Below are 20,620 nucleotides of genomic sequence, written 5' to 3'. Positions count from 1 at the left end.
TATCATGGCACTATAATGCCAAAATGTATGCTGGTCACCAGCACCAAAACACAACATATGCTGGTCACCAGCTATGCTGGTCTATGCTGTTTTTTTTTTTTTTTTTTAGCAGGGACGGTCGGGGTCTTTTTCTTTCCAGCCAGTGTTAGGAAGAGGCGGAGGAGGGGCTGGGCGGGTATAATGTTTTTATTTATTTATTTTTTTTTTAGCCGTGCTGTTTGGGGAATGATTGGTGAAAAGTCGGTTAATTTCGATTATTGTGGTGTTTTGTTTAATGTTATATCATTTCCAGGATAGACTTTGTCTAGTTTAAAAAGTATTTATATGCGATGTGAGCAGGAAGTGAATACACAAATACACACGTTAAGCAGAGCTGCTGCTGTTAATGACATGACACGGGGGGCTTTTTTAGTAATGGCGGCTCCATGCGGTACTCGACATTAAGTATCAGATGGAAAATCACTGACTGCATGTTCCGTGACTTTTCCTGGATAAATCCTGTGATTATGGTAAGCAGAATAAAATGGAGCATAAACTATGATTTTGGAGATATTTTTTTTTTATTTAGTTGTTTATTTCTTTTTATCTACAGTCTACGAGGCAAGATGGAGGACTACCGTGCTTACTAAACCTTCTGCTGTTAACCACATGTGTTCATCTTTCATCAGCAGGTGAGTTTAGAGACATACAGGAATAAATATTTAGAAGTCTGTATGATTTTGATGTTTATTAGACAGTAAGTTAGTCTTTGTAAATCACTTATCTCATACTACTATCACTTCTGTTCGCCTGGTGATCAAAGAAACACATCCTTAGGACAGTATTTAACATTTCACCTTGTTGAGATGTGATGATTTATACATTTTATGAATACCGTTTAATACGTTTAATTACATTTAAGTTTATTCCACTAGTCATAACTTCATAATCTTCAAATGTAGGACTATTAAAAATACAGTAAAATAAATAATCAGACAGTTGTACAGTTATTATAATTTACAGTAAACAGGATACAGAAACACTGGGAGGAGTTTAACTTCATCACTGTCTCGGTCAGCAAACCAGCTCTCGGGTTCAGTTTTTTTCATCAGCTTATTGTGTGCTTATTAATAAACAGGGCATGAATTATTTAAAGTGTAAAACTGCAGACGGTAAATGCAAAGCCTGGGTGTGGTGTCCACGTTTTATAACACTGAATTCAGAATGTTTGAACCAAATTAAACTATTGCTGTTGTAAGTATTTACTATTTTTTTAATCAAAGTATAATATAAATATATTGAATCTTTCCTTTTCCAGTGGATTTATAATATCTTTAGGCATAAAATAAGGTACAGTTTGCCAACTTTGATTTCAAGTTCAACATTCCATTGGGGAAAATATTATGAATAAATTATATATATTACATATTTAATAAATAACACATTAAAATAAGTAATTAAGTGTCTAAAAAAAACTAGCTCTATTTTATGCAAATTAAGTTTGTCTACTTTCTCAAATAGCCGAATCCATACTTCATAAGTATATTAAGTATTTTTTTTTAATTCAGAAATGTTTTTTTTTTTTTTTTTTTTACCTTTTAGTGCTCCGTGTTTATTAACTACATATACAGTGCCAGTCAAAAGTTTGGACACACCTTCTAATTCAATGTTTTTATTTTGTGATTTTATTTTCTATGTTCTAGAACAATACTGGAGATTTCAAAACAATGAATTAATAAAGAACAGGTAATATTCCACATATGGAACAGGGAATTAGATAATTAAGTAACGACAAGCACAGTCAGTTGTTAATTTAAAAAATGACATGAAAGCCAGCTGTTCTGGAATAGTACTTACAAGAACAGTATTGTGTCAAGTGCATTTGCAAAACCCATCAAGAACCATGATGAAACTGTCTCTCATGAAGACCCTCCTAGGAAAGCAAGACCAAAACTTAGCTCTGCTGCAGAGAAGTTCTTTTAGAGTTACAGTTACATGTAGGTATTTGGCAGCAGCTGTTATCCAGAGCGACTTTTTGTCGTATAATAGATCCTTCCACAGGTTACTAGGTTGCTACAGTACCTTGCAAAAGTATTCATTTGTCATGTTACAACCTCAAATGTATTGTACTGGGATTTTATGCGATAGACCAATACAAAGTGGCACATAATTGTGAAGTGGCATGAAAATGATTTTTTTTTTTTACAAATAACATGCATTTGTATTCAGCCCGCTTTAATCTGACACCGCTAACTAAATCTAAATAACCAATTACCTTCAGGAGTTAACTAATTAGTAAATAGAATCCAGCTGTGTTTTATTTAATCTCAGTATAAACACAGCTGTTCTGTAAAGCCCTCAGAGGCTCCATGGATCAGAATTGTTTTCCAGCACATCCCACAGACGATCTGGAGAATTTTGGGGCCGATTCAACACCTCAAACTCGTTGTGGTCCTTATCCTGCTGAAAGAGACCAACGACATCAGGGTTTCCATGAAGGGGTGTAACTTATCCTGTGACAATGTTTAGGTAGGTGGTATGTGTCAATGCCACATCCACATGAATTGCAGGACCCAAGGGTTCCCAGCAGAACATCGTCCAGGGCATCACACTGTCTCCATTGGCTCACCTTCTTCATATAGTGCAATCTGGTGCCATCTCTTCCTTCACACTGCTCCAAATAAAACAAACTGTGACGCACTGTGAATCTTTTTCTATTAGAACCAGCTTTCACTTTTCTAGCAATTCGAACTATAGGTCTCCTGTAGGTCCATCACTGACTAGGCCACCAGATCATAATTATACCAAGGGGCCGTGTGAACAAATGAGACTGGGCATGTCATCATGGCTGGAGAATTTATACATCTTAATTTTTTGCACGGTTATTTTCATTTTTCATATTGTGTCTCTCTGTCAGTCAGGTGTTGGTGACATCATGCTGAGTTTTTCAGAATATATGCAACTTTATAGTTTTATATGTTATTAATCTCTGAAACTAATGTATACTTTGACAGACACACACTCTCTGCAGTACCTCTACACTGTCAATGGGCAATCCACTGCTGTTGGCCTGGTGGATGGAGAGCAGTTTGTGTATTATGACGGCAAAATAAGGAAGCTGATCCCAAAGACGGAGTGGATGAAAAAGATTGAAAATGATAATCCACGTTACTGGAAAAGTGAGATAGAGTCTATGATTGAGCAGCAAGACAGGTTCCAGGTCATTGTGGATCGAACAAAGAAGGGAAGACTTAATCCCACTGAAGGTAAAACACATGTCATCATATCATCATGACTAGGTAATGTTATATTGTAGGCTAATGTTTTAAAGAAATGAAATAGTTAGCAATGCCACTGTCTTTATACAGTATTTTGTAAAAAATTTAAAAAATGTAAATTAAGGCCTTGTTTACACCTAGCTGGGTATTTTTAAAAACTGAGATTTTTATCTGTGGTTTTGGCCTTTCGTCTACACACAAAAGCAATTTTTGTTGTTAAAAATGGAGCTTTTGGAAAACTCCTTCCAAAGTGAAGGAGTGAACTCTGTTTTCAGTGGTGTTGTGTGTACACGAGGAAACAGAGATTTTTGCTTATTGTAACATCACCTGTGCTGATGATGTAATTGTCTGTGTGCTCGTCTCTTTATTTGACGTCAACTTTGTTTATGAGGATATTTTGTGCCATAGTGGACATACGTATAGTAAACTAGTGACTGTGTTAACGTTACTGGACTTTTTACATGCGTGTACATACTGTACAATACAGGCCAAAAGTTTGGACACACCTTCACTCATTCAATGTGTTTTCTTTATTTTCATGACCATTTACATTGGTAGATTCTCACTGAAGAAATCAAAACTATGACTGAACACATGTGGAGTTATGTACTTAACAAAAAATAGGTGAAATAGCTGAAAACATGTTTTATATTCTAGTTTCTTTAAAGTAGCCACCCTTTGCTCTGATTACTGCTTTGCACACTCTTGGCATTCTCTTGATGACCTTCAAGAGAGAGTCACCTGAAATGGTTTTCCAACAGTCTTGAAGGAGTTCCCAGAGGTGTTTAGCACTTGTTAGCCCCTTTGCCTTCACTCTGCGGTCCAGCTCACCCCAAACCATCTCGATTGGGTTCAGGTCCGGGGACTGTGGAGACCTTTTTTTGTTAAGTACATAACTCCACATGTGTTTATTCAGAGTTTTGATGCCTTCAGTGAGAATCTACCAATGTAAATGGTCATGAAAATAAAGAAAACACATTGACAGATAGATGAGAAGGTGTGTCCAAACTTTTGGCCTCTACTGTATACGCGCAATTACTCACACATTACGGTAACAAACGGAGGTGTCTGAATGTACTACAAAGCTCACTACTGCTACACTAAACTCTGCGGTTTTGGACGAGACCCATTGGACTTCTACTAAGCACAACCGTTAATGATTTGTCTGGGCTTTTGATTGGCCCCTTAACAGGGTGTTTTGCGTTTTCAAGTGGACAAAGATATTTTTTAAACGTAGGTCGTGTGGACAGAATTATTTTAAAAAGACGAAGTAGAAAAACGTGTGGACATGACCATGAGCTGTGTCTCTCATGGGAAGAATGAAGTATAACATAGTTAACCAGGAAGAATGAATAACAAAACAGTTTTACTGAATTTTTTTGTAAGAGAAGGAGGTGGAGGTGTGTGTAAGCATGCGTGTGTGAAGGGAGAGGAGGAGGAGGAGGTGTGTGTGTGTGTGTGTGTGTGTGTGTGTGTGTGTGAAGGTGAGGGGAGGAGGTGTGTGTGCGTGTCTGTGTGTATTGCTTTATGATGGTTTGGAGCTACACATACATCTCCAGAGCTCCCAGTGATCCAGTTGGCTCAGTTGTGATCATGTGACGCTTGGCATCAAAACAAGAAGCGCATGCGTGATACATGATACTCAGTACTCATAAGCCAAGACTTGTTTGTTTTCCTACTCAAAATTTATTCCAAATATTTGCTCATCTTGCGGAACACTCGCAAACCGTGAGTGAGTGGAATTTGGTTAAGATTTAAAATTTATGCAAATTTAAGTAGAGCCCCTAAGCACTGCAGGTCTTCAGAAAGACCTCAAACTCCAGAAGGTTAAAATTAATCCTCGTCCTGGGAGCTGACTTGTGTTTTTTTTAAAGTAGAGGGGTAAATTATTTGCATTTGAATGTTATTTTAAAGCACACACAGTAACACTAAAACAACAATCACCTCTAATAGAGAATTAAGAGGCGCTGATTATACTGCATCAATATAGTTACAGTAATTTAGTTACACTACCCCCTGCAACCACCTTACAGTCACTAATCTTTTTTAAATTGCATCCCCTACGCAGCAGATAGTCCACCTGAGTACATCTTCTACCACTCTTGTATGTCACCATGTGTTCCTCTTTGTTTTCAAAATATGCATGCGAAATCTACAATAATCCGTCCTTCCTCATTCAGCTCTTGGACCTCATACCTACCCATCACATTTTCATCACCTTTGTTACCTTTTCCAACATGACCATTTAAGGTCAGATCTTTCTTCTTTGGGGACAATCACTACAACTTTGTCTAACTCACTCCAATTCAATTCAATTCAATTTTATTTGTATAGCGCTTTTAGCAATTTTCATTGCCGCAAAGCAGCTTTACATAGTCAAAAGAATTATTTAGGTTTGTATGAAATGTGAATTTGTATGAATCAAAATGGTCAGTTTGTCCCTGGTGAGCAAGCCGAGGGCGACAGTGGCAAGGAAAAACTCCCTGAGATGGTAATAGGAAGAAACCTTGAGAGGAACCAGACTCAACAGGGAACCCATCCTCATTTGGGTGAAACAGAAAGCAGTAAATGATCTGCATTTATACAGTGTGTAGGGTGGGAGGCAGTTCAGCTATAATAGCTGATGTTAATTGATGTTAATATGGAGTCCAGGTAGTTATTGAAGACCCAGGTAGACTTGTAAGAAGTTCCAGTCATGAACTATTGAACTGTCAAGTCCCCAGAGAAACAGTTGCCAACACCAGTCAAGGCCAGAACCATTTTCTAGGTAGAGAGAATCATTCCCAGACACCAGACGCATCCCAGAGAGACACACGGGGCATCCATGTGACGAGATCTTCAGCCAGAAGCGGGGCACCAGGATGGGTCAGACAGGTCCGGAGGGCAGAGGGAGTCTGGATCACTGGCAGCTCAGGAACGACATGTGTAGCTCGACAGAGAGAGAGAAAGAGTGAAAGGGGGGGACAGGAGGAGAGAGGAAAAAGAAAGAGGGGGGGAAAGAGAAGAAGAGGAGAGATGGCAGTTAGGTATGGTCACAGTCACACAATGTATAATGTGAATGTATATTAACTGTAGAGTGCAAGCAGAGACTCCGGCAGGACTAACTATGACAGCATAACTAAAAGGGAGAGCCAGAAGGAAACACAAACATGAGGGCTTCCTGACATGTAAAGCAAACAATCACCTCACCGTCAGCAAACCTGAGTGATCAATGAGAGTGAGAAAGACAGCATCCAAACATACCAGTTCACCATAATACTCTACGTCCATGAGTCCCCCTGATCTGCTTCTTTACCTATGGCAAATCTATTTATAAAAATGCTCGGCTAAATAAATAGGTTTTTAGCCTGGACTTAAACACTGAGACTGTGTCTGAGTCCCGAACACTATTTGGAAGACTATTCCATAACTTTGGGGCTTTGTAAGAAAAAGCTCTGCCCCCAGCTGTATTTTTCATAATACGCGGTACTGACAAGCAGCCTGCATCCTTTGATCGAAGTAGGCGTGGCGGATCGTAAGACACTAGCAGTTCGCTCAGGTACTGCGGCGCGAGACCATTTAATGCTTTATATGTGAAGAGTAGTATTTTAAAATCAATGCGAAATTTCACAGGGAGCCAATGGAGTGAAGATAAGATAGGGGTGATGTGCTCATATCTTCTGGTTCTGGTGAGGACTCTCGCTGCTGCATTCTGGACTAGCTGAAGCTTATTTATGCATCTAGCTGAACAACCAGACAGTAAGGCATTACAATAGTCCAACCTAGAGGTGATAAAAGCATGAACTAGTTTTTCTGCGTCATTTAGCGACAATAAATTTCTTATTCTGGCAATATTTCTGAGGTGAAAGAATGCTATCCTGGTAATATTATCTACATGTGCTTCAAATGAAAGGCTGGAATCAATAATCACACCAAGGTCTTTCACTGTTGCATTTGATGGAACAGAAAGGCCATCTAAAGTTACGGTGTGATCTAAAATTTTACTCCTAGCTGTATGCGGTCCTATGACTAGAACTTCTGTCTTATCCGGATTTAGCAGAAGGAAGTTAATTAGCATCCAATTTCTTATGTCCTGCACACATTGCTCAATTTTAGTAAGCTGTTTTTTCTCATCAGGTTTTGCTGAGACATATAACTGTGTATCGTCAGCATAACAATGAAAACTAATACCATGCTTACGGATTATGTTGCCCAGAGGAAGCATGTAAAGGGAAAAAAGCAGTGGACCTAAAACTGAACCCTGCGGAACGCCAAACTCCACTAGAGAACATGCAGAATAATCACCATTTAAGTCTACATACTGATAACGATGGGTCAGATAGGATCTGAGCCAGGAGAGGGCTGTACCCTTAATTCCCACTACATTTTCTAATCTGTGAAGAAGAATAGCGTGATCAACAGTGTCAAAAGCTGCACTGAGGTCAAGTAATACAAGCATAGTTACACAACCCTGATCAGAGGCCAATAGAATGTCATTTACTACTTTAATGAGCGCTGTCTCTGTACTGTGATGAGGCCTAAATCCTGACTGATACAGTTCATGTATGCCATTTCTATGTAGATATGAGCATAGCTGCTCTGCTACTATCTTTTCCAGGATCTTAGAGATAAAGGGGAGGTTTGATATTGGTCTGTAACTGGACAGCTGACAGGGGTCGAGGTCAGGTTTCTTAATTATTGGTTTGATAACTGCTAATTTAAAAGATTTTGGAACATATCCAATGCTGAGTGAAGAATTAATTATTCTCAACAGGGGTTCTATTATTGCTGGTACTATCTGTTTAAGAAAATGTGTCGGTACAGGATCTAATATACAGGTTGATGAATTTGAAGAAGAGATGAGTGAAATTAGTTCATTCTCTTCAAGGGGAGTAAAGTATTCTAGGTTCTGGTCTGACATGGCTAGATTAACATCTGCATCAATTACATTGTTCGGTTTCAAAACCTCAATTTTATGCCTAATATTTACAATTATATTATTAAAAAAGTTCATGAAGTCCTTACTATTGCATGATGTTGTTGTGGAGATTTCTGCAGTGGTCTTCTTTCTGGTTAATTTGGCTACAGCATTAAATAAGAATCTAGGCTTATTTTTGTTATTTTCTATAAGAGTGGAGAGATATGTTGATCTAGCTACACTAAGAGCTTTTCTATAGTTCAGGATGCTCTCCTTCCATGCTATTTGAAATACTAGTAATTTAGTTTGACGCCATTTACGTTCTAATTTCCGAGCGGTCTGTTTTAAAGTGCGCGTGTGATCGTTATACCAGGGAGCAAGTTTTTTATCTCTAATAATTTTTCTTTTGACTGGAGCTACATTATCTAGGGTATAGCGAAATGTCGACTCTAAATATTCAGTCGCCTGATCGAGTTCTGTGGGGTCAGACGGTGATCTAATCGAAGTTGGGAACTCTGGGAGATTACTGATAAAACTCTGTTTGGTAGTTGATGTGAATGTACGTTTCATACGGTAGCGCGGCGCTGTGTGTACATTATTATTGTGACACACTTGAATTGAGACAAGATAGTGATCTGAGATAACTTCAGATAGTGGTATTGTGAATAAATTTCTTATACTTAATCCGAATAATATTATTAAATCTAAAGTGTGACCTGCTTTATGAGTGGGTCCTACTACACACTGATTTACTCCTACCGAGTCCAGTATAGACATAAATGCAGTTCTCAGAGGGTCTTCTGGGTTTTCAAAATGAATATTAAAATCTCCAGCAATTAACACTTTGTCTACAGAAACGACTAGGTTTGAGAGGAAATCTGCAAATTCACTAAGAAATTCCGAGTACGGCCCTGGAGGTCTGTAAATGACAATTAGCGGGATCGACTGAGCTGACTTAATATAGTTAAATACACTTATGTTACTATAAAGAATTTCAAATGAATTAAATTTGTGTCCGTGTTTTTGTACAATAGTCAAATTATCATTGTGAATAACTGCGACGCCTCCTCCTCTACCAGTTAACCGAGGCTGGTGTATGTAGCTGTATCCAGGAGGACTAGCTTCATTTAGAGCTACATACTCGTCCTGTTTAATCCAGGTTTTTGTTAAACAGAGTATATCAAACTCCTGATCTGTGATAATTTCATTAACTATAACTGCTTTAGATGCAAGAGATCTAATATTTAACAGTCCTAGCTTCAGATCAGAGGTGCCGGCTGCGCATTCAGTCTGATCCAAGTTTGTGGTCTTTATGCTAATTAAATTACTAAAACAGACTTTCTGAGTCTTTCTAAATTTGATTTTAGCTCGGGGAACAGACACAGTCTCAATAGAGTGAACCCTGAGTGACGACTCTATGCAGCTAGCAGACGGTTGGGTTAGCCTGTCTGTCTGCTCCCTGGCCTGGGCTCTGGATTGTCACAGATTAACTAGGCCTTTTCTGAGACTATGAGCTATACTACAGGAAATGAGAGCAGCACCTTCCCGAGTGAGATGGACACCGTCCCGCCCTAACAGGCCAGCTTTGCCCTCAAAGGTCTTCCAATTATCAATAAAGCCCACGTTGTTTTCGGAGCACCACCTGGACATCCAGCGGTTCAGCGACCATAACCTGCTGTAAGTTATGTCACCACGTCTCATTGGGATGGGACCAGAGCATACTACTCCATCGGACATCGCCTTCGCTAATTTAAACACCTCTATAAAGTTATTCTTACTAACCTCTGACTGACGAAGGCGTATATCGTTAGCTCCAGCATGTACTACTATCTTGGAGAACCTGTGCTGTCCTAGAGCCCTAAGATTACCTGCTATGTCCGGTGCTCTGGCTCCCGGGATACACCTAACCACTGCCGCTGGCGCCCCTAAAGGTCTAGCTAATTTCACGTGCCTCAGTATAGAGTCTCCTATAACCAGAGCTCTTTCAGGTTTCTCAGTGGGTGCATCACTGAGGAGAGCAAACCTGTTGGACACGTGAAGCGCAGAAGAGGTGTGCTCCGGTGGGCTAGCCTTAGCGTTAGCTTTGGCTGAACGAGTATGCCGCCGAGTCGTCACCCACTCGCCCCGCTGTGAGGGCTCTAATGCCGGAGTCAGGGGCTGGTTATCTCCGCCTGTGGCACCCAGACTGTCCGCTACAGGAATAACACTGCTCTTACACTCTCTAACCCTCTCTAAAGTCTGGATGCGCTCCTCTAACGCTGATATCTTCTCCGTCAGAGTGCTCACTAACATACACCTATCACAAATAAAATTACCGCTAACGACGGAGGAAGAATGTCTAAACATCCTGCACTCTACACACTGAACAAGCTGAATATTGGACATGATAACGTACCTGAGTCGGAGTTGTAGTTGTTTGGAGCTGAATTCCGTTTGTTGTTTTTAGAAAAAGAAACTCGCGCATTCTCCAAAAAGCGCAGAAAAAGGCGAAGCCAAATAGTGTGAGATGTAAAAACTAGTTGCTATTAATATTATTATTGTATAAATGAAAAAAGTATGTAATTTAAACGCTAACACAAACGCAAACTTTCGCGGCAACGATACGAAAACTCCAGAAATCTTCTTTATCCTTCACATCACATCCCACCTGTAGAGCGTATGCACTGATGACATTTATCCCTCAGTATTAGACCTACATCATTTCTCTTATTATCTACACTCTAGTGAAGCAGTTTGAACCCACCTCCAGTGTACTTAGTCTGGCTTCCCTTCCACTTGGTCTCTTGTACACACAGTCAATATACACTACCGTTCAAAAGTTTTAGAACACTTGCAAATTTCTTTGTTTTTGTTTAGTGATTTATTTTCTACATTCTACAACAATACTGGGGATTTCAAAACGTTAAAGTAACACATATGGGATTAGGTAATTACATAACAACAACAAAAACAGCAGTTAGTTGTTATTTTAAGACACAGAGGTCAGCCTTTCTGTAATAGTTCTTGCAAGAACAGTATTGTCAAGTGCATTTGCAAAATCCATCAAGCACCATAATGAAACTGGCTCTCATGAAGGCCATCCCAGGAGGGCGAGACCAAAACCTACCTCTGCCGCAGACGAGAAGTTCATTTAGAGTTATCAGCCTGAAAAAATGACCAATTAACAGCACCTCAGATTAGAGGCGTTATGAAGTCTTTACAGAGCAGAAGTAGCAGAAACATCTCAATATCAACTGTTCAAAGGAGATTAATGCATTTTTTGGACGCCTTCAGCATTCCTTTACAATGTAGAAAGAAATAAAAACCAGGAACGATCATGGAGTTAGAAAGTGACTTAAAACTTTTAAACGGTAGTGTATCTACCTTTCTCTGCTCCATCATATCAGCTAGCTCTCTCTCCCTTTACCAGTCTTTAAAAGTTCCTTTTTTAACCTCTATGCTCTTACCCTCCCTTATTTCTCTCTCTCTCTAAACACGTCTGCCCCTCTCTTTAATTATTAATATAATAATAATAATAATAATAATAATAAGCATTATTATTATATTGTCTATTTTGGAAGAAAAAGTCCTGAATGAGAAGTGAATCTTAACCCTTACAACCCAAGTGGCACAGATCCGTGCCGCCAACAAAGCACAAGAAAATGCCTATTAAAAATAGATATATAATATGTAGATGTGTGTGCTTATATCGAAGCCTTGCTGGTGTGTGTTAACTTGGAGGCTTCAGACTTTTGCATTTAGATATGTCCGGTAGAAGAAAAGTTATTATTACTTTTATAACATGTAATTTTTAGCTGGGATATTTAAATGAAGTTTCAGAAATGTAGAACTCTGAAAATGAGCTTATTATTAAAGCTTACATATTTTACTCCTTATTGAATGTGTTAAAATAATAATAATAATAATAAAAAAACAATGTTAACTTTCCAGCCATGCATAATCTTTTTGTTTTACTTTTTATGTAAAAGTGCTGCCCTTAAATTTCACTTAGTCGCCAAACCTTTTTTTTTTTTTTTTGATCTCCCATCATTCAAAGTGATTACTACATCTCTTTTTTTTTCCGGCCACATTTCTTCCTTGAAGATGAAGATGTATTTTTCCAGGTTTTAATAATGCATATTTCAGTTCTTAGCCAAATTTTGGTAGTTTCAGCAATCTTAGTTGTTTTCTTTGCTTCACGTACTGTAGGGGAATCATTTAACCTTTCTAAAACAGAGTATCATCTTTGCCACAACCACAGGATATGTCTTCTGACATGGTTGTTTATGAAATGAGAAGCCCCTCAGTGCTTTAGTTAGGGTTAAATAACTTCTTGCCGCTGAACCGTATTAATCACTGAAGTAATTTTACAATAGAAGCCTCTTAACTATTTGCTTAATTAAATCCAGGTGGTGACTGTTTTTTCTTTTTTCGACCAGTCAGTTTATATGCTAAATTAAAGAAGAAAAAATTGAGGTATTTTTTTCTAGTATGCATTCACACTAAAGACCACTCTAGACTCCCCACTTTTTCATGAATAGTGAGCTAACTGGGTCAGTTTGTGTGTAACAAATGCGAGTGTCATTAAAATGTCATTGAAAATAAAATAAAAAAGATTTTGAATGGGTGGGTGAACACGTTTTAGGCCGGTTTGGGATCAGCTTGGTCATTTTTCAAACATCATCCATGAAACTCATCCATGAAACGCATCCTAACCTAAGTGTTCATTAATGCACAAACAAGCTCACTCCTATATTCACTAAAAGGGACCTATTTCTTTTTCAGTGCATGTGTATATTTGGGTATCTGGAGTGTCTACCAGCCCACAAACTGTAAAATGAAACAATTAGGGCAGTTTTAGTACCTGACCTCTGTTAGAAACGAGCCCTTCAGATTTTAAGCTGCTTTCTACGTGACATTGAGCTGTTTTTTTGCTCGCTCATGTTATATTTGGTAACACTGTTCTGTTAGAACGAGTAATAAATATTTGAATTGAGTGTAAATGGAAAAGAAACTTATCTAAACCTTTGTGTGCAGGAGATCATACAGTACAGAGGATGTGCGGCTGTGAGCTCGATGCTGACGGCAACAAAAAAGAATACATACAGTACAGTTATGATGGAGAAGATTTCATCAGTCTGAATCTGACAACTGGAACCTGGACTGCAGTTAATGATAAAGCCGAGAGTTTTATAAACGACTGGGATCCTGAAGGCATTGAGGCTAAATACTGGAAAGACTTCCTGGAGACTGACTGTATTGATCGATTACAGAAGTTCATGTCTTACGGCAGCAAGACTCTGGAGAGGAAAGGTATCATTAATATTATAAAAAAATTAATTCATTTATTTGTATTATTTTTAATAGTAACTGCAGCTGCAGATAGACACACACTGACAAACTGATGGTGTACACTAGGGCTGGGCAATATGAGAAATATTATATATTTGTTTTAATATTGATCAATACTGACATTTATATTTTATAAAAAATTTTCAGAGACTGGTTTCTGGTCTTCCAACGTATCGATATCATTGAAAGAGCGACTTCTGACAATGTACAGACTTTAATTTATAAAAAATACACACATACTCGGGAATTTATCTACCATTTGTCAATAATTCACTTATTAATTTCTTGACAAACATCTCGTTAATGAGATCATTTGTACTGTTATTTGCTTTTAAGCCTAATATAAAGCTTTTAGAGAGGCAGGCCAGAACAAACACGTGCAGGGACAGCAGGATAGGAGGTAAAATGCTCTTTTATAAAAGGAAAAAACAGGGTGAATCACTCAGTGAGGGGAATGGAAGAATGAGGATAGGATGAGCAGGTTAAACACGATGCAGTTTCTGGGCCTTAGATGATGACAGCGGTCAGTTGAGGCAGGTCACCGGGCTGGGCAGGCTGAGACTGAATAGTGAGGAAACAGAGGAGGTGTTTGAGCCTCAGTGAAGGGCCCTTCTCAGAGGTTTGCTCTGGAGTCTGTAGGGAGCTGATGACACCAGGACGGTGGATAATAATCCGCTGCCAGATATGGTGGGATAAGCTACTCCACCCTTCCTGTGTGCACAGCCGTGACGAATATGCATTGTGTCTGTTTACTCTCTGTCGAGCAAGGACCTGCGGATGGTAAGAGATGCTGGCTAAAGGCTTGCCATCACAGCACCACCCCCTGAGCTTCAAGCTTGTACCGAGCAATGAGACGAGAGCATGGCCACGCTCTGCTCTGGCTCTGTGCAGGATTAAGAACGAGTAGTCCTGCAGTGAGGCATCTGAAGTACTGTACCAGAGGCATCTAAATGTACTGAATGGTTAGAGTTGGGGTTCTGTAGAATGGAGTAACTGGTGAGGTGGGTCTTCAGTCACTGGAATGACATTTCCATCTCCATGGTCTCCTGCACCTTTTCAGGCTGTCAGTTTCTAAGAAGGTACTGCCACAGAGGAATTGGGCACAAAACTGTGATCGTAACTTGCTAGCCCCAAAACTGTTTTTGTTGTGGACTGTGGGTGGATGTGGACTGCTTCCATTCTTTTTCTTACTATGATTTGTACGTACTGTGCTACAGTCAGTCCCAGGTGACACTTGTTTGGTTAGCCCAACTTTTCTGAGCGCTTTGAGGACCTTCAGAGGTAGTGGGAGTGGTCTTCCTAACTCCTTCAGTGGATGACGGCAGGTGGTTGCAGAGCACGATGTCAGTGAGATGTTCCATATGGTCCTGAACTACAGTATAAGGAGGACAAGTCTGATTTTTGCTTGTATGTCTTGGACGTACTCCACTTCAACAATGGAGTGCTGAATGCAAGTTGCCTTCTCTTCCTCTTGGTTGACCGAGTCACTGGCAGATGGTGAGAGAGGCTGACTTTAGGCCTTCTAGATAAATACGTCTGAATACAAAAGGCCTATACGCAGTACGTACAAAACTACTTCTGATTGGCTTTTCCTTCTCTATCAGCTGGCAATATCGACCGCATAACGCATACTATAATTTGTATAGCGCTTTTAAAATGGTCATTGTCTCAAAGCAGCTTTACAAAATCAAAGGAAAATGGTAAGAAATTAAAATTACATATAATTATATACAAATGAAAATAAATTATATAAGGGAAGCAATGTAAATAAAGGTGTTTTACTTATAAATATTATAAACAAATATTATAGTATTCATTTTTTATTTAATGAAGCATTAGTATATACCAGTTTTGTTTGTCCATTGTGTGTTTTTATTTACTTATCTAATTATCCATATAGCTCATTGTTAGACTACATCGACTAAAATTCTAATCGGACAAATCGGTCGCTTTACCTATTAACCTTTAATTACAAAGCTTCCGTTAAGCGGTCGATAGTAGTGCCACTTGATTGGAGGAGAAACAACCAATCAGAAGTAGTGTGTGGATGTCTGTGATTGGCTGGTTTTGTGGCAGTTTTTAAACACTGGACAATGTTGAGCGAGCGTACAGGCAGAGTCGAGCGCGCACAGAAAATAAACGTTGTACGCGCGTGCAGGCAGAGTCGAGCGCGCACAGAATCGAGAAGTCATGCGGAGAACATGTTAAGCGAGCAGTGGAGACATTGCACGCGCATAGAGTGCTTTGTCTGCTCTCAAAATTTCAAACCACGCGCTCAGAATTGTGGCAGGAATATAACGCCATATCTTAGTCCCTACAGCACACATGTGCACACACTGTACTTATTTCCACAGTACATTAATAAATCTGACAGTGTTATAATAGTGATTTCTGTGTGTCTCTGCAGTTGTTCCCGAGGTGTCAGTGTTCCATAAACACTATCCTTCTCCAGAGGTGGTGTGTCTCGCTACTGGTTTCTTCCCCAAACCCCTAAACATCACCTGGCAGAAGGACGGAGAGGACGTTCATGAGGACGTGGAGCTCAGAGAGACGTTACCCAACCAGGATGGAAGCTTCCAGAAGAGAAGCATTCTGAAAGTCCCAGCTAAGAAGCTGCAGAAACACACCTACACCTGCGTGGTTCAGCACAGCAGCTTGGAGAAGGAGTTAGTGCGAGAAGTACCAAAAGGTCCTAATAAACTAGAGCTGTAGAGAGTGAAAGCTGATTTCTTGCTGCAGCAGATAATAAAGACTCTGTGCTAATTTAACAGGTGGAGGATCAGATGGAGGATCAGGTGGAGCACCCATTGCTATCATCGTTGCTGTAGTCGCGGCTCTCATCGCTCTTGTTGCCGTTGTTGCTGGAATTGTGGTCTGGAAGAAGAAGAAATCTGGTTTGTGGACGTCAGGAACATTCACAGAACAGAACACACTTTTTAGTAGATAATATTAAATGAGCCTTTGATACTCTAATGATATTTAAAATTAATACAGTATTCAGTCATAATCAGAAAGTAAAGTTCTCCATAGCAAAAACACATTTTGAATTTCTGAGAGGCCATAAGATCAGATCTTAAGCAGGAAAAGCGAGCTGCTTTTTAAAAGAGGGATGATAATGTCAGTTTACTGTTTAGTCAATTGATCATTGAGTTTCTATTTATTTATTTATTTATTTTCCCCTCCTGATTTTCTCCCTAATTTAGTCGCGTCCAATTCCTCCCCGTCACTAGGGGGCTCCACATTAAGGCTACTACCACCATTCAGTCGGGAGGGCCGAAGTTTATCACTATCACAGGTTTCCTCCGAACCACGTGACGCCAGCCGACCGCATCTTCTTGCTTATGCAACTGCTCACTTTTCCACAGTTGTGGGCGGTGTAACACACTAGAAAGACAGCGCTATCCGCTCCTTCCGCTTGCGTGAGCTCAGAGATGCCCTTGATTGGCTGCAGAGCCGTGATTAATGTAGGAGCACTAAGTACCACTTATCTCTTCCCTCTGAGAGAGCTCGGCCAAACCGCTCTCTCTAGACCTCCGGCTGTGAGAGGTTGTGTTGTATTTTGGGGCCTCCTCTGCTCTATCTTACAAAATAAATAATCGGAAGTGTTTAAAAGGTAGATTTGGGCGGATCTGATGAAGTTTCCAGGATGAAAATTAGCCCCACATCATCTCTGCTGACAATCATTTATCTTTTTCTGAAGCAGGGCTCTGATCATACGTCTAGCTCTGTCATGAAAAATAAGATGAAAACGCATCATTATGCTGACGACAAAATGCAGTTCGGCTGATTAGAATCCGTGTGACTCTAATGACCTGCCTTAATTTAACCCACAGACACAGATTATCAAAATTAAACACATACACACACACCACCTTTAACATACCATCTATACACTTTAATGTGGAGGCTTCCGCTATTAACGGGACTGATTTTATTTTTTATTTATTTTTTAATCCCTGTGTAAATCCAAACTTAAACTAATAATGATTTGTATGTTTTATTTCCTCTGAAGGAGATTCTTCAACCACAAGCTTATAAAGTATGACTGTGTGTCTTCCTGCTGAACTGAGAGAGTAAGACATGATGTAGTTTACAGTCTAATATGGGATAAAAAAGTTTGTGTGGAGTAAAAAATCCTGAACTAACATTCAGTCTCAGCTCAGAGCTCATCCTGTTTCTGTCTGTCTGTTTTTCTAGGAGAGATGAGGATGGAGTTTAGGACCACGCATATGAGACTATGGAATACAATAGTGTTGTTTTAATTATCAAAATGATGACCAAAGAAACTGAATGGTTGGACGTCTGCGAGACAGACTTTTCTAAACCTGCTGCACTGCTTTTTATTTAAAATGTACAGTTGTGTTCAAAATAATAGCAGTAACCAGATTGTTTTTAGGAGAAATTATATAATGTTCATGGTAAATATTTTACTTGTACTGTAGGTGTAGTGGAGTCATAGAAAACCAACAGACCCAACAGTCATGACTTGCACACCTGATTTGGCGTGTTCAAAATAATAGCAGTGTGGAGTTCAATTAGAGAGGTCAATTATTCTGTGAAAAACAGGCGTCAAACAATTTCCTCTTATTTAAGGATAAATGCAGAAAAGGTTGTCCTGTGCATTTCCCTCTGAAAATCAGAGTAAAATGGGTCGTTCCAGACATTGTTCAGAAGAACAGCGTACTGTACTTTGATTCAAAAGTTGATTAGAGATGGAAAAAACATACAAAGAAGTGCAGAAAATGATAGATTGCTCTGCTAAAATGATACCAAATAATTTTTAAGCTTTAAAATGGAAACCAAAACCAGAAAGACGTGGAAGAAAACGGAAAAATACCATTCGAATGGATTGAAGAATAACAAAATTGGCAAAGACTCAGCCAATGATCAGCTCCAGCAGGTCAAAGATCACCTTAAGTTACCATGTAAGAACTGTTACTATTAGAAGATGACTATGTGAAGCCAAACTAAAACACATTGACTGGCCTAAAGAGAAATGGTGTAATATTTTGTGGACTGATGAAAGCAAGATTGTCCATTTTGGGTCTAGAGGCTGCAGACAGTTTGTCAGGCCCCCAAACACTGAATTCAAGCCACAGTACCACGTCTGTGAAGACGGTGAAGCATGGAGGCACAAGCATCATGATATGGAGATGCTTCTTGAACTATGGTGTTGGGCCTACTGTATTTATTACATTTCAGGGATCATGGATCAATTTAAGTACATCAGAATACTTAAAGAGGTCACGTTGCTTTATGCTGAAGAGGAAATGCCCTTAAAATAGGTGTTTCAACAAGACAACAACCCCCAACACACCAGTAAGTGAGCAGCATCTTGGTTCCAGTCCAATAAGATTGACGTTATGGAGTGTCCAGCCCAATCCCCTGACCCTAATCCAATAGAAAACCTGTGGCCCGACATTAAAAATGCTGTTTCCAAGATAAAACCAAGAAATGCAAAGAAATTGTGGCGTGTAGTACAATTGTCACAGATGTGAAGCAGTTCTCAGAAACCATAGTTACAACTAAATATTAGTTCAGAGATGCACAAGAAAGATTAAACTTTAAGATGTAAAGATGAATGATGACACTGCTATTTTTTTTGAACAGACTAATATTTGTTTGGGTTGTGTTTAGAAAAACTAATGTTTTTCTTCACTTTCTGTAAACTAATAACACATTTAGCACATTTTTCTTCATGTTGTGATTCAGAATAGAACATGCAGGGAGTCCAATGCGTTTGTGTGATTTAAAAGCTATTATATTTATATGGAGCTTTACCCACTTTTTTAACACACTGCTATTATTTTGAACACAGCTGTACGACCACAGATTAGTCTGACAACACCCCTTAATAATGTGTCTTCTTTCCTATTATTCCCTGTTACCTTTTAGGCCTTGTTCACACGGGCCTAAAATTTTTGGATAAACGAACGTGCTCTGAATGTCCCAGACGTTTATGTTGCGTTTTGTAGTGGCGATCGATTGACTTCTACACCGGCGTTCGTTTGTCTCTGTCTAACATTAGCCTGCAGCCCAAATTTAATTTTAATTTGTGTTAATTAACCTGTGGGGGCAGTGTGTCGGGAACTGGATATGAAAACCCGCCGCTACAGGGTTCACACTGACTGCACAACGTCGGATTAAAGGAAGTTTTTTTTGGTTTATGAAGGAATGCGAAAATTTCCGTGTACGTTTTTTAACAGTTCATTTTTATTTTGCCCTATGTATAGCATGTAGGATCATGGGATATACTGTATCCGGTCCTCCAAAGCGTAAAATGAATGCGAACTAGAAGCGGTTTCCTTGCGTTTGTTGGGTTTTAACGTGCAGCCGGACAAACGCATGTCACCAAAGCCCGTGTGAACACTCTCATTGACTTCTATGTGTAGAAAACACTCGTCGCTTGTTTCGTGCTCACCGGATGCTACGAACGCAAAAGAAAAACGCTCCATTTTAACGCCCATGTGAACAAGGCCTTATAGTGCCTTGTCCAGCATTCCAATCCTTTTCCTATTTATTAAAAAATATATATTTTTATTGCTTTTAATTGAATTGAAGATGCACTTATCTCAGTGTTTTTATGTTAAATGTTCTTGAAGTTTATCTGGACATGTATTATCCTCCTGACCTGCTGTTATCAAAGAAAAGCTGCCTAAATACAATGTGTTTAAAGTGTTAACCTTAACCAGACGTATAATGATAATGTATTTAAAGTGATAATGTTGGTACTAGTTTAATATTAAGTATTAATAAGTACATGCAAAACTCACTACATGCTCTGTTAAGGATATCATATTCCGTGTCCTGAGGCAACATTTTGGTCTCAGTTTGTTTACAAACCTGTCACTTAACAGAGGTTTTAAAAAATGCTCAAGAGAAAAGTGTCTGTATCCACAGAAATTAATACTTTTGTGTTTTTTGTGTATGCTGTTGTTTACTGCCTATAGTATTTTGCCCCAGTATGGATGTGATTGCTTACACTCACCACACTCCGTGTGACTGACTTCCCTGCAGACTGAAAAGACTTGACTGATGTTTCGTGTTAAACATGATGTATGCAGAAGAAAATGTCTTAGATTACAAAATGCATAGTGGACAATAAAAAAAACTTTGTTTAGAATTTTCTGATTCA

The 20,620-nt window shown here is 39.2% G+C and overlaps 1 protein-coding gene across 2 annotated transcripts; it reads left to right on the top strand.

The window, feature by feature from the left end:
- The first annotated feature begins 228 nt into the window (after positions 1–228).
- On the top strand, positions 229–20,601 carry LOC128509135 (DLA class I histocompatibility antigen, A9/A9 alpha chain-like). Of its 2 annotated transcripts, none has more exons than XM_053480721.1 (8): positions 229–509; positions 593–671; positions 2,994–3,245; positions 13,174–13,446; positions 15,893–16,174; positions 16,257–16,379; positions 17,498–17,558; positions 17,683–20,601. In XM_053480721.1, the coding sequence occupies exons 1-7, from the start codon at positions 426–428 to the stop codon at positions 17,521–17,523; spliced, it is 1,119 nt and encodes a 372-aa protein (XP_053336696.1). In that variant the 5' UTR covers positions 229–425; the 3' UTR covers positions 17,524–17,558; positions 17,683–20,601. The 2 variants fall into 2 exon arrangements, with proteins under 2 accessions (XP_053336696.1, XP_053336695.1); XM_053480720.1 differs by having other exon boundaries at positions 13,171–13,446.
- Positions 20,602–20,620: the final 19 nt, after the last annotated feature.

The sequence above is a fragment of the Clarias gariepinus genome, chromosome 21 (genome assembly GCF_024256425.1).
Source record: "Clarias gariepinus isolate MV-2021 ecotype Netherlands chromosome 21, CGAR_prim_01v2, whole genome shotgun sequence".
Classification (NCBI taxonomy): Eukaryota; Metazoa; Chordata; class Actinopteri; order Siluriformes; family Clariidae; genus Clarias; species Clarias gariepinus.
Note: the sequence above shows the minus strand (reverse complement) of the source record. Positions and strands in the feature narration are given on the sequence as shown.